The sequence below is a fragment of the Myotis davidii genome, unplaced genomic scaffold (assembly GCF_000327345.1).
Source record: "Myotis davidii unplaced genomic scaffold, ASM32734v1 scaffold533, whole genome shotgun sequence".
Taxonomy (NCBI): Eukaryota; Metazoa; Chordata; class Mammalia; order Chiroptera; family Vespertilionidae; genus Myotis; species Myotis davidii.
In genome coordinates, this window is record NW_006285996.1 from 23,747 (window position 1) to 38,713 (window position 14,967).

Genomic DNA, 14,967 nt, shown 5'->3' on the forward strand with positions numbered 1-14,967 from the left:
ACTCCCCAATCGGCCCTGCTCTGAGCCCGACCAGGGGCTGCACCTAGGGATTGGGCCTGCCCTCTGCCACCCGGGAGCAGACCTAAGCCAGCAGGTCGTTAATCTCCCGAGGGTCCCAGACTGCGAGAGGGCACAGGCCAGGCTGAGGGACCCCCCCACCCCCCCGAGTGCACAAATTTTTGTGCACCGGGCCTCTAGTCTATAATAATAAAAGCTTAATATACTAATTAGACCAGACATCCTTCCAGACGAAGCCGGGGCTGGGAGGGAAGCCCGGGTCCCAGCTGCCTGCCGGCATCCCAAGGGAAGGTTGGATCCAGGGTGCCAGAGGGAAGCGAGTGCCGGCAGCCGGGGGAAGGACGGCCTTAATCTTGCATGAATTTCATGCATTGGGCCTCTAGTACTATATAATAAAACCCTAATATGCAAATTGACCACACAGTCGATCGACTGGCCAAACGACTGGCTGAACGACTGGTTGCTATGATGCACACTGACCACCAGAGGGCAGACGCTCAGGAGCTGCCCCTTGGTGGTCAGTGCGTTCCCACGGGGGAGCGCCACTTAGCCAGAAACCAGGCTCATGTCTGGCAAGCACAGTGGTGGTAGCGGGAGCCTCCGCGGCAGCGCTAAGGAACAGCGAGCCAAGTGGTAAGGAGCAGCGAGCAGGCGGGCGGTAAGGAGCGAGGAGTCCTGGACTGCGAGAGGGATGTCTGACTGCCAGCTTAGGTCCTGGGGGAACTGGGCCTAAGCCAGCAGGCAGTCATCCCCCAAGGGGTCCCAGACTGTGAAAGGGCACAGGTCAGGCTGAGGGACCCCCCTCTCTCGCCCAGTGCATGAATTTCATGCACCGGGCCTCTAGTATGTGTATGTGTGTATGTGTGTGTGTGTGTGTGTGTGTGTGTTTTTGTTTTTTTTTTACATCAACAAAAAACATGTAAAAGAATGTTCATAGCAGCTTTATTCATAAAGCCCAAACTGGAGACAATCCAAATGTCTAACAGTGAGAAGATATATATTCTCACAATTGAGTTTTACACAGCCATAAAAATAAAAAATTTATAGCTACACATAATATAAATGAATCTCACAAAGTTATTTTGAAATTACACACAAAAGAATGGTAAAAATGACACTTTTTTTGTTTTGTTTTTTTTTTACTATACTTTTTGTTATTTTAGAACACTCTATTTATAAAAAACGTTTGCTGTAAAACAGTATACTGTGTTACATTAGTAGAGCCTTATACATATCATGTTTACTGCATCTCTTGGCTGATCATTTTCACTTGTGCTTGATTTAATCTCATGTTTTATACATTGTTTTATACACATTATAAATTCATAAGTATTATAAGTATACAGTAATGGCTTAGGCTTTCATTCACTCACCACTCACTCACTGACCCACACAGAGTAACTTCTAGTCCAGCAAGCTCCACTCATAATAAGTGCCCTATACAGGTATACCATTTTTTATCTTTTATATAGTATTTTCCTGTACCTTTTCTATGTTTAGACATAAAATACTTACCATTGTGTTAACAACTGCCTATGGTATTTAGTACAGGTTTGTAGCCAAGGAGTAATAAGCTATACCATATAGCCTAGGTGTATAGTAGGCAATATTATAGTTTCAACTTTGCATAAATACACTCTTAAATGTCCACACAATGACAAAATTGCCTAAATGCATTACTAGATGTATAGTTGTTTGCGTATGTGTGTACACAAATTTATCAAGTTGTACATTTAAAATTTGTATATTTTACTTATATTAAAAATATATTTCACTAAAAAATAAAATGAAAAAAATTCTGAAAAAAAAATCTATGAAGGTGAGGGATAGTGAAAATATGGTGTCTCATGCATTGCTGGTAGAAGAGTAAATTAGAACAGCTTCTATGATAGATATTTGGCAGTTAGCTATCAATATTACAAATATACATATCTTTTAACTTAGCAAATCCACTTCTAGGAATCCATCCTCAGAAATACCTGCACATATGTAAAATGTATGTATAGAGCAATAATGGCAACTTTTTATTAGTAAAACATTGGTAAGAATTTAAGAGTCTGTCAATAGTTACCAAAAAACGACCCTATGGGATATCCTTACGCTGCCTATACATCCTTAAAGAATGAGGAAATCTGTTATATATTAATATGGGACAATCTACAAGTATATTATTTGGCTAAAAACCAAGATGTAGAATAGAGTGAAAAAAGAAAAAAAGATTATTATCTATGTGCTGTATACATATACATATGGGATATTTGTGAAAGGATAAAATGGATTGTCTTTGGGAAAGAGAATTGTTTAGCTGGGAGACAAAGACAGAAAAGACTTATTAATTATAAATCTTTCTGAAAACCATACAAATATAGGGCAATTACTATTTTAAAAATTTTTAAGTAAAAGAGTACAAAAGCAAATATTTTAGAATCGGGAGTGTAGATATTTTAAGATTTTGGTATACGTTCCTTTTTTATTTATAAGTATAAATGTTTAAAATAAGCAGTGAGAATGCAAGCAATTTTAAGGAACTTACCCATACTGTGTTGTTGTCAATACTGCACCTCTCTTTTCCTTTTCAAGTTTTAACTTCTTCTTCCTTTCAATATTGGCCAGAGTTGGGTAGTTTCTACAAAATAAAGTTTAAAAAATTATAAAAAGACTTTTAGAACACAACTTTAAGTACACTATCAAGCAATTGCTGTATTTATCAATCTTGGCTTAAGGACTAACACGATAAATGATAATTTACATAAACCTTCATACAAAATTTATATACACCTTTAATTCCTCCTTCCAGAACCCTTTTAAGGGGAAAGAAGTCGACTATAACAATGCTACTCACAGTGTAGACCAACTGTGAGTCCACAAATTTTGTTACCAGTCTGTGAGTAGGTAAGGAGCTTTACACTAAAATTTAAATCAAATATATCACACATTGTGCTCAAACTGGTCCAATTCATCTATTTGGTGTGTACATACCTGTAGAAAAAAGTATGTAATCAGTTATGCAAATATATAGTAGGAACATCCAAAGTTATCATGATGAAGAAGAGACTGTTCTCAAAAAAGATAGTCCACCAGGTAGGATAAGAAAAGCACACAAATAGCTTTAACTAAGGGCAAAATATAGTAATTACCCCGAAGAATATAAAAATTGGAGGGTGGAAGAAAAGATCATATCGAGCTAGAGAAATCCAGAAAGAAAGGAACATGAAAGAAATTGGTCTTAAATGGTGTTAATTGACAGAAATCGGAAAGAAAAGCTTTTGAGTGTTCTAAGCAGAGCAAACAATGCAGACTAACCAAGGCCTCAGAAAGTGTGAGAAAGATCCAGGAAATGACAAGTGGTTCGTTCTGCATGAAACATAGTTACAAGCAATCAGACCAGATAGAGAGGCTGAGGCCAAAAAGTGCCTTCAATGGAAGACTAGGAAGTTTGTATTTAATTCAGTGGAGATGGGGAGCCACTGCAAGTTATGAACAGGGAGAGATATGTACAAGGCAGTGATTAAGATTAAGTTTGACAGCAGTGTGCAAGATAAAATGCTGACAAAGCTTTCTTTGTTCCTTGGCACAGTTGTGTAGAGATGCAGGAACCAAACTCTGGTGGTGAAAGGAGTAGATCTTACAAGTATAAAAAGCACAGGAGGAAAACACAAACAGATCTCTACCACTCAGCCAAGCTGCTCATTAGAGAATTTTAAGAAACTTCAACAAATCTTATTCTGGCATTGTTTCTACCTCTTCCTTTTTTATTTATTTTTTTGTTAAAACCTGCATCACTGACTTGAGTAACACAGCCAATATGAAGCCTATTGTTTGGCCACGTTGGAAGATAAGAATTGAAATGACATTAAGTGGTAAACTAATGAGAAAAAAAGGCAATGAATTTCAATGAGGACAGTGCAAAGCAATCTATTCAGCTAAGAAAAATAAACTCCATAAATAAAAGATGATGAATACACAAGCTATAAATAAACATAAGAGGAAAAGATCAAGGTCATAAGGAGATAAAAATCTGACAGCCAGTCAGTACCATAAGACTACACTTTTGGAAAGCAAACATAATCTAAGATTATGTGAAATGGCCTCTGGCACATGTTCAAGCGTGAAATCTTCCTCTCACGATACTCCAAAGTGGTTAGAAACTCCCGGCACTGTGTCCAGTTTCGTATTTCTAAACTGAAAAGGAGGGTTGAGGAAAAATAAAACTTGGAAGGGATTCAGAAGGGACTCAAAATGATTAGCAGGATAAAAAAAAAAAAAAAACCTCTCAGGAAAGATGAAAAGAACTGGAATTATTTGCAGCCTTTAAAAGAGGAAAATACATGACAATAAACAATCTCACAGAGAGGATGGTAGCTTTTTCAATCTGAAGAGAGAATATACAAAAGCAGAAACAATGAGAAAAGAGGTGATAACTTTCACAGGCCCCAGTGTCTAGGCATACAACTCACAGCTACTCAACACCCTTCATATCTCTGAAATTCACTTATTCATACTACTTATGTTTCCTCATCATTTTTCTTCTGAGTACTGCAGACCCTGCACATGTTAGGCCATATGCTAAACAATAAGATGTGGTACCGTATTTGCCGGCGTATAAGACGATTTTTTGGCCCTGAAAAATATGCCTCCAAGTGGGGGGTCGTCTTATGCGCCAGGTACACTTCAGATAGACTGCCCATAGTGCTTGCCCCGTGCCATAGTGGCCTCCCGATGCCCGCCCACTTCATTCCACATACCGCTTTTATTTGGTGTATGGAAGGTGTGCGGAAGAGGGGGTAGTCTTATACGGCGAGTATATAACAAACTCTGTATTTTGAGTGGAAATGTTAGGGGGTCGTCTTATACGCCCAGTCGTCTTATACGCCGGCAAATACGGTACTTGAGTGTACCATATACACACAAGCAGATGCTACTTAAGAGATTCTCAACAACAAAGAATGTAAATGTTTGTTATAGCAAGTGGTTTAGGTGAGATGTGGAATTCCTTATATGAGACATCAAGAAATTGTGGAAACTCCTTTGGTGGAAGTCTTTTTAAAAAGCTCACTTTCTGTTTCTGGCATATTCAAGTATCACTTTCCTAAAGATAAGGGGTCTTTCAATATCCCTTGCAAAGCTATAAGATTCTATTTTTCAGTGCTTAAATTAATAAAATCTTGGCCCCAAATTTATACCATTCTTATTTACACAGAACCTAGAGACTAAAGACTAAGGAAAACAAGGGTATTAGAAAGCAAATTATCCCAAAACAGGAATACAGAAATATAAGACAGAGTTACACACACAACAATCAGAAATCCGCTCCTGCAATGTAATACTGAGATATAAGAATAAAGATAAGCCTGGAGCTTTGATGAAGTTAGAACCACAGGGGAGGTTCCTAAGTACAAGTGAATTAACCAATTCAATCTCTGTTGAAAAATATCACAAACTGTCTTACACTGCACAATTACAGACAAAACTTAGCCCAATATCTCCTGTTAAAAAGTGGATATTACGAAGTTATAAACACTGGAATAAGTGGTATTTTCACAGTTGGTTTCTCTATTTTTACCTGCTAAAATCTCTTTTCTTCCTGTACTTCCATCCTTTCCCCAAAACCCCAAGAGGAACTGGCCCTGAAACCATATGCCCCTTTTCTCTCTTCTTCCTGCTTCATTTCATCTCACCTCTTTACCTTCTCTTTACACCTCCAGTGACAATCCTTAAGCTCTAGAGTCAATAAATGGGCAAAACTGTGCCAACCATAATTTTAGCATACATCATTCTGGTTACATTATGCTCTAACTCTTTTCCTTATCCCCAAATCACCACCCACTTAGTGACTTCTCCTCTAATCCTGTTCTCTATAAAAACACAATTCCTCTTTACTCTTACTGACCCACAACTGCTTCAACACAAACCCTACAACTATATTTTTATTTCAAAGTCTTTCTGAACTTCAAAAAAATGTAGCATTCTTTCGGAGCAGGCCCCCTTTGTTGGAATTCTGAAATAATTGGGGACACAATTTCAAAGGATCTCCTGACCTACAGCAACTACTGAAAGAAACGTCACAAAACTACGCCACCTAGTGGATTCCCATCTGCTGTAAAACATGTCTCAGTGTTTCTAAAATAGAGGCTTAGGAGATAAACCTCTACCACTCATTTTTTCTAATGCCAAGTCTCACAGCATTTCTACTTCATAGGTCAGGAATTAAGAGCTGGATGGTTTTTGGCTTTTTTTGCAGGTGAGTTGTGGAACATGGTCTTTCTTTCCTGCCTGTCAAAAAATACAATGGCTTCCTCAGAAAGAATGTAGCTCTAACAAAAAAGATAAAATTCAAGACATAAGGACTATTCTGCCATATCAATGTGAAATGTACTCTTTTTAGTTCAAATAACATTTTTTTAAATTAAGGGTAATATAAATTTTAAAAATAAATATATTTTCATAATAGTTTTTTAAAAAACTGCTAGTAGCCGGTTTGGCTCAGAGGATAGAGCGTCGGCCTGCGGACTGAAAGGTCCCAGGTTCGATTCCGGTCAAGGGCATGTACCTTGGTTGCAGGCACATCCCCAGTAGGAGGTGTGCAGGAGGCAGCTGATCAATGTTTCTCTCTCATCGATGTTTCTAACTCTCTATCCTTCTCCTTCTCCCTTCCTCTCTGTAAAAAATCAATAAAATATATTTAAAAAAACAAATTGCTAGTGGAGAGAATATTAGTGTATTTTTGAGAAATCTATCAAATATGCCAAAAGAAATGTTTATCATACTTTTTACTAATAAAGTACACTTCTATAAATAATTTCTGACTATGTTAAAGAGCAAGTGGAAAAACAAGATATGGAAGAACTTCAGATGAATTCGGCAAGCACCAAAAGACAATTTCAGAACACTTTGTTAGAAAGCAATATTATAGGTATAAGTAAACTTCATCCAAAATTGTCATCCTCATTTTCTTTAAGCATTTTATAATTTCACAAATCTGTAACCTCCTTATTTACTCCTAGGTGCTGCCCTGTCTTCTTCCAAGTTACTCTGTTCACTATCATAGTGATACCTTCAGATTACCGTATTTGCCGGCGTATAAGACGACCCCCTAACATTTCCACTCAAAATACAGAGTTTGTTATATACTCGCCGTATAAGACTACCCCCTCTTCCGCACACCTTCCACACACCAAATAAAAGGTAAAACAATATCAGATTTGATTTTAACATTTTAATTTATATTCAAATGCTTATGACATGCAGGAAAACTGTCACAAGGCTGTATGTAATCAAACATATACATAAAACAGTGCAAGTTTATTACCGGTAAACATACCGGTAATTCACTAAAGAAAACACACTCTATAGACTGGTACCGTAGATGCTTCTCAGGAACACAGGCAAGCAGCCCACAACAGCTCCCTGGGACCTCACTAGTGCGCAAGTGCGAGCTCTTCAACATTCTAACAGGCACCATGATAGCGCAAAATCGCGAATCTTCAATGCATATGGAAAGAAATATACGGTAACCCGAATTTACCACACTCGCAAAATCGCACACAGCCAACCATACACCCAGTATGGTATCGTGATTCGCGATTTTACGCTATCATACTGGGTGTATGGTCGGCTGTGTGCGATTTTGGGAGTGTGGTAAAATCGCATAACAGCAAAATCGCATAACTGCCGAGCATACACCCAGCAGCGCTGCTGATGCCTGAACCGGTATGTGGATGAAGTGGGCGGGCATCGGGAGGCCACTATGGCACGGGGCAAGCACTATGGGCAGTCTATCTGAAGTGTACCTGGCGTATAAGACGACTCCCCACTTGGAGGCATATTTTTCAGGGCCAAAAAATCGTCTTATACGCCGGCAAATACGGTACATTCCAGAAACTACAACTAGTCTCTCTCCCCTCTACCCCCACCTATCCTACACAGAAAGAATCACCAATAAGCATACTAAACACTTGCTCATCTATCACTTATTCAGAATAGAGCTGCTTTCAAGTATCTCTTAGAGCAGTGGTTCTCAACCTTCCTAATGCCACGACCCTTTAATACAGTTCCTCATGTTGTGGTGACCCCCAATTTCAGTTACAAATTGAACATAATTAAAGCATAGTGATTAATCACAAAAACAATGTCTAATTATATATGCGTTCTCCGATGGTCTTAGGTGATCCCTGTGAAAGGGTCGTTCGACCCCAAAGGGGTCTCGACCCACAGGTTGAGAACCGCTGTCCTAGAGTTTTAAAATTCAACAATCCCATCAAGCACTTAGAAAAATGCTACTCCCTCTTCTCTCCTTTTCTTTGTTTGGGAATATTCCATCAACTTTGCTGTCACTAAAGGTGGCGAAGCAACCTACTTCAATGAGAGCTACATGGAAGTCTCCTGGTTGGAGCTAAAAACAAAGCTATTGTTTTCCTAATGAATAGGGGCAAACTGGGTTATGGGTGCCTTTTGTCTTTTTCTCTTCTTTCTGCCTAGAAAGTGGGCTTAATATTTGGATATGTGGAAATTCCTGGTGGACGTGAAAATGAAACCACCTACTAAGGAGTAACAAGAAAGAGACTGTGCCTAATGGTGCTGCTGAGCAGCAACAGTAGCTCTGGACTTTTTCTACTTGGGGAAAATAAACATCTTTGTCTAAGCCACAGTAGTAAGGCTGCTGTTCCATTTATTGGAGCACAATCTTAACTGATACAAGTACCACTGCATCCTAGCCATCCTATGTAATGTGAATGCTTTCCGTGCCTAACTAGGCATATCTTGATTTTAAACTTCACCTCCTAAAAGCTTTGGCAGTTTCTTATAAAATTCAATATGCTTATCATATGACCAACCAATACAACTCCTAGGTATTTACCTAAGTCAAATAAAAACCCACGCTCTAAACAAAAATATGAACATCAGTTTGTGAAAGCTTTATTCGTAATCATCAAATACTGGAAACATCCTAAATGTTCCTCAACTGGGAAATGGATAAACAAACTGTGGTATATTCATATATGTGACACCCATATGGGACAGAACAATAGTGATAGAAAGGAATGACCTACTGCTACATGCAACAACAGAAATGAATCTCAAATGCACTGTGCTAAGTGAAAAAGACAAATTCAAAAGCTACAGACAGTATGATATCATTTATATAATGTTCTGCAAAAATACAAATAAGAACAGAAAACAGATCAGTGGTAGCCAAGGACTGAAGGTTGGGGGAGAAGTCAACCACAAAGGCAATAAGGGAATGTTTTGGGGTGAGAGAATACTATTCTTTATCTTCACTGTGATGATTATACAGATATACACATTTGTCAGAACTATGCATTCAAGAGGGGAGTTTCACTGTATGTATAACATACCTTAAAATAAATGGAGAGGAGGGGGCAGGAACTAGACCTCTTACAAACCTTTCAAAATAAATTGATGACCTGCCTTCCAGAGACTCCAAGTATCCCTTGACCAGACATTATTATCCCTACACTAAAGGCCTGGTGCATGAAATTTGTGCATGGGGGGGGGGGTCCCCTCAGCCCAGCCTGCACCCTCTCCAATCCAGGAGCCTTCGGACATCCCTCTCACAATCCTGGACCTAACCACTAACCTGCCTGCCTGCCTGATCGCCCCTAACCACTCTCCCCTGCTGGCCTGATTACCCCTAATCGCTCTCCCCTGCCAGCCTGATTGCCCCTAACTGCTCTCCCCTGATGGCCTGATCACCCCTAACCATTCTCCCCTGCTGGCCCGATTGCCCCTAACCACCTCTGCTTTGGCCCCCGCCATCATGGCTTTGTTTGGTAGCCCCTCACTAACCCCCCTGCCGGCCTGGTGGCCCCACGCAGCCTGCTGCTCGGTAGTTTGGTCATCCCTCACTAACCCTCCTGCCAGCCTGGTCACTTCACACAGCCTGTTTGGTCATCCATTCGGTTGCGATGATCACTTAGGCTTTTATATAGATAGATGGCTAAATTTAAAAATGCTCCAGTTGTCTATAATCTCATGGGCACATCATGTACAATTATCCTACATCTCATGAGTGAGAGTATTCAAGGTAAAAGTCTACACCTATCTACTTTCAGTGACGTTGGCCATATATAGTAAAATCTTTGCCTTTCCAAATACTGAATGTTGAGGGGGAGGGAAAATGGCAGAGGTATAAACGGACGTGTCCTGTGCCTTGTCCTGGAGCAGATAAGGGTGAGCAGCTGAAACGGGTAACATACAGCCCGAATAGGCAGAGGATTTTCAGCTGAGAGACTGTCTGCAGCTAGGAAAGACCGAGAACCCCCAGGAAAAAAAGGACGGTTGGAGACTGCGGCTGAAACCTCTCTTGGTGCGCCAGCTAAGCAGCGGAGACTGCGCCATCTTGGGTGGTTGTTGCCGGCATCCAGAGACCAGCTACTAACCTGGAAACAAGGGATCTCAAGCAGCGTGACTGCGTGAACTCAGACGAGCACTGCTTCTTCTCACGGAAAGGTTAGACTTCCCCTAAAGGTGCGGTTTGCAATTCGGGTTGGAGAGAGGACCGAGCTCGCGTGCGCGCGGGGCAAAATCTGCGCCCCACAGGGTCCGCAGCCGTTGGGACCAGCGTGACCCGCGAGTGGGGAACGGGCCCCACAGGGCTGCTGGCAGAAGGGAACGCTAAAAATAAGCCCATAGCTGGACTGGTTGTAAAAAAGCAGCCTTGGACTTTGCCAATCTGCCAGCTGCTTGGTGCCAGGGGCGAGTGGGCGCGCGGAGACTGCGCGCGGAGACTGTGCCCAGACCTGGAAGGTGGAGGCTTGCGAATTTGCACAACATATCAGGCTCTTGTTACAGTTCCCCTTAGATCCGTGCATTTGATTATTAAACCCAGTGCATGGGATTCCCCAGTTGGGGGCATTCGCAGAGCCTGTAGGGGAAAGTTCTTTTTGAGGAGCCTGGGAAACAGTGGGCAGTAACAATTAAAGAACCAGCTCTGGGCAGTGGTCTTTCCCAAATCAGTTCCAAATACCATAGAGAAAAAAAAAAACCCTACTGATAGAGAGGACTTATAGCCTCAGAGGTCAATCCAGACACACTGCCACCCAGAGGCAGAGCCACGAACTGTCTCTTCTGTGATCACAAATAAAGGCAGTCTGGTAAACAAATACAACCTGCCTTAAAATCAGGTCTGTGGTTTACTGCACGGAGGGACAGTGTATCGCAGGGAAGTTCAACACTCCCCTGAATGCCTGGCAGGACTAAGGCGTGCCAAAAAGAAGAGTGGAAGATCTGAAGCACCTTCACTTCCGAATATTTTTATATATATATATATTTTAATTCTTTTTTCACCATTTCATTAAGAACCTATTTTATTATTTTTTTTATTTTTCTTTATTTTATTTTGGGATTAGTGTTCTACACTCTATTTTCATCGTTCCTTTAGCATCATTTCTCTCTATCTCACATTTCCCCTTAAGCCAAAACTCTCTTCCTCACTTTTCCCCGTTTGTTGTCCTATTTCTCTTACCCTATTCCTGCTTTGGATTTTCCCTATTCCTTCTTTCTACCCACTGTCTAAATTTCACCCTACTTATATATCTAATTTCCAATCCCTCACTCTAAATCCATATACACCTCTCTCTTATCTTTCTTCACTGTCCAATATTTTTTTCTCTCTCTCTGTCGTTTTGCTAGTGTTTGCTTGATTTTGAGTATATTGGGGTTTTTTATGCTTGTGTGGGAAATTGTTTCGTTTTTTATTTTCATTTTTCTGTTTTGCTTACTTTTTCTTTACCTGGTTATTTTCGTGCTTCTGTTTTCCCTTGCCTTGCTTGATATTGGTGGTTGTTTGTAGTTTGCATTAGTCTCCAGGGATCTGCTGCTGGAGTTCATTGAGACTGGTTGCGGTTCTCTTGGACTTTTCTCCCCATACAAATAGCCTCTTCCCCACCTCTATTTCATTCTCTTACTTTTTTTTTTTGTCTCTGTTTTTTTCTTCTCTCCCTTTTCCCAACCTCATTTCGGCACTCCTTTTTGTTTTTTATTTTTCTCTTTAATCTTTTTCTCTTTTTTCTTCTTTATCCCCTAATTCTCTTCGCTCGGGGGGTCACCTTTATTTGGGGTTATTAATATCGTGAATGCATTTAGTTCGGTGCCTTGTACGTTGTGCCTTGTGTTGTACTTTGTGCCTTTGAATCAGCGCAGCAGAGAGAGAACTACACAACCAAACACCCTGAGAAGAGAAATCATGGTGAAACAAAGAACCAACCCAAATATGAAAGAAAAACAGGCATCATCAGAAAAGGAAGTAAACGAAATGGAGGCAATGGAGGCAAGTAACCTGTCAGAGAAAGAATTCAGAGAAATGGCCATAAGGCGGATGAAAAGAATGGAAGACCCATTCAACAATATGTGTAGGAACCGAGAGGAAATGAAGAAGAACCAAGAGGAAATGAAGAGAAACCAAGAAGAAATGAAAAATGACGTCACTGCTATAAAGAACTCAATAAAAAGCATCAACAGTAGACTAGAAGAAGCAGAGGACCGCATCAGCGAGGGAGAAGACAAGGTAGAAAAAAATCCCCAAACAGAACAGCTTCTAGAAAAAAAAATTAAAAAGCAGGAGGAGAGCCTAAGAGAACTCTGGGACAATGCTAAACGAAACAACATCTGAATAATAGGGGTACCAGAAGGAGAGGAAACTGAGCAAGGAATAGAAAACCTGTTTGAAAAAATAGTAACAGAAAATTTCCCTGATATAGGGAGGAAAAAACTCACACAAATCCAAATACTGAATGTTTACCTCTAATTTTCAAGATAAACTATTGTCAAGAAAATATTCAAAGATTTCATAATGTAACATACATGCAAGGTTTGCTGAGATTTTTCACTAACATTAGAAAATCAAATTAGTCTTCTATCAGGGACTTTATATAAACCCATGATACCCAAGCTAGTTTGCATCTTAAAATTCCGCAGTTTCTCTAACAGATTTTTTTCCCATTAAAGCACTAGTTGCACAACACCACAAGGGGGCATAGTTCACACACCTATGGGGAAAGCTACTTTAGAAAGTACTGCATTCAAATACAATCAATTTGATTTGTCTCAATGATTGTCTAATGTAGTGAGAATTTAATGTTCAAAACCACAGCCATTTAATTAGTATTAGTTATATTACTAATTTACAACCATAACTATTAATCAGATAAACACATTTCTGCCCAATTTCTATTTTTTTCTTTTGACCAATACAAAAGTTTAACCAAAGTTCAATGTGAAAATGGACAGGACTCAATTTTTACATTGTAATAAAACAAGTGCTGTGGAGAGGGAACATGTGGAAGCAGCTGATTTCTCTGGTGAATATAGCCATTCTTTATACACGTTCCAAGACTTCTAACATTTTCTCATATTACCACCATTCCAGTATTGTTTTGTTGCCATCTCCACACATTAATCTATCACAAGATTCCTAAAGGAATCAAATTCCCGCAATATTCCTTGGACATGTCTGCCACCATTTGATTTCAATGATAAATTCTCGTCTATACATTTTTTTAACTCAGGAGGGCGAGCTTTGCTCATGGTGTCTAAATGAGCTGTAATATACTTCCAAACAAAATGAATTCATGGGCTCTCTTCTGCCCAATTTCTTTAAAAATAACAAAAGTATAGTTTAAAACATGAATTTAACATGTTGCTCAGTGGTTAGAGTGTCCGCCCTTTGCACCAAAGGATCATGGGTTTGATTCCCAGTCAAGGGCACATATCTGGGTTGCAGGTTTGATCCCTGGCCTAATCGGGGCACATGCAAGAGGCAAACAATAGATGTGTCTCTCTCACATCAATGTTTCTCTTTGTCTCTCTCTGTCTCTCCTTCTCTCACGTTTTCTCCCTCTCTGCCATTCTTTAAGAAATCAATAGGAAAAATAACTTCAGGTGAAGATTAACAACAACAACAAAAAGTCTCAGCAAGATTTCTCCAACCACTTACTTATATGTACCAAAATAGAAGTATACACATCATAAAAATATTTCCAAGCTCCATTTATATATCTCAACATTTGTAAGATCCCTTATATCTTATGGCACTATGGAGTATAAGCAACCATGTAAAAGATAGTTCTTACATTTGTAAAGCCTATAAGTCATTTTTTAAAAAAATATCTTTTTATTGATTTTAGAGAGGAAGATAGAGGGGGGAGAGAAAGATAGAAACACCAATGATGAGAGAGAATCATCAACTGGCCACCTCCTGCATGCCCCCCCCACTGGGGACCATGCCCGCAACCTGGGCATATGCCTTTGACTGGAATCGAACCCGGGACCCCCCAGTCCACAGGCCAATGCTCTATCCACTGAGCCAAATCAGCTAGGGCAGTGGTCGACAAACTCATTAGTCAACAGAGCCAAATATCAACAGTACAACGACTGAAATTTCTTTTGAGAGCCAAATTTTTTAAACTATATAGGTAGGTACATTGTTATTAACTTAATTAGGGTACTCCTAAGGCTTAGGAAGAGCCACACTCAAGGGGCCAAAGAGCCGCATGTGGCTCGCGAGCCACAGTTTGCCGACCACGGAGCTAGGGCCTATAAATCATTTTTTAAAAAGATACATATGCAAAGTTCATCAATAGGAGCACAATATAGCTTGTCTAAGCTAAGAGGCAGAGCAGCTACCAGATACCTTATTCAAAGAAGGGCAAGATATTCTTGCAGACAGATGAGGAAAACTATCCCCAAAGTAGCAGGATTTCAGCTGGGCTAAAGCAATGAGCAGAACTTGAGAGAGAGGAGGTACGATTTTCTAGAAGCAGAAGCGTGAGCAAAGTCATTATTTTTAAGTACTCAGCCTTACCCACAGTAAAAGAAAGTTATTTCACTAGTTCTAAGCTCTTTACTCACTTTCTTCTTTCTTCTCTCCATCTTGCAATCTCCTCTGGAGTATCTAACTTGATCTTCTTCATACCAGGAACATGCATCTAG

At 40.0% G+C, this 14,967-nt stretch overlaps 1 protein-coding gene across 1 annotated transcript in view; it reads right to left on the reverse strand.

The window, feature by feature from the left end:
• The window catches only part of NUFIP1 (nuclear fragile X mental retardation protein interacting protein 1), a 39,164-nt gene that overhangs the window by 18,211 nt on the left and 5,986 nt on the right, over positions 1-14,967 (reverse strand). The window contains exons 5-6 of the mRNA XM_006757184.2: positions 14,887-14,963; positions 2,552-2,644 (exon numbers count right to left, since the gene is read on the reverse strand). Coding sequence (XP_006757247.2) covers positions 2,552-2,644; positions 14,887-14,963 — 170 coding nt within the window. The remainder of the gene's footprint in view (positions 1-2,551; positions 2,645-14,886; positions 14,964-14,967) is intronic.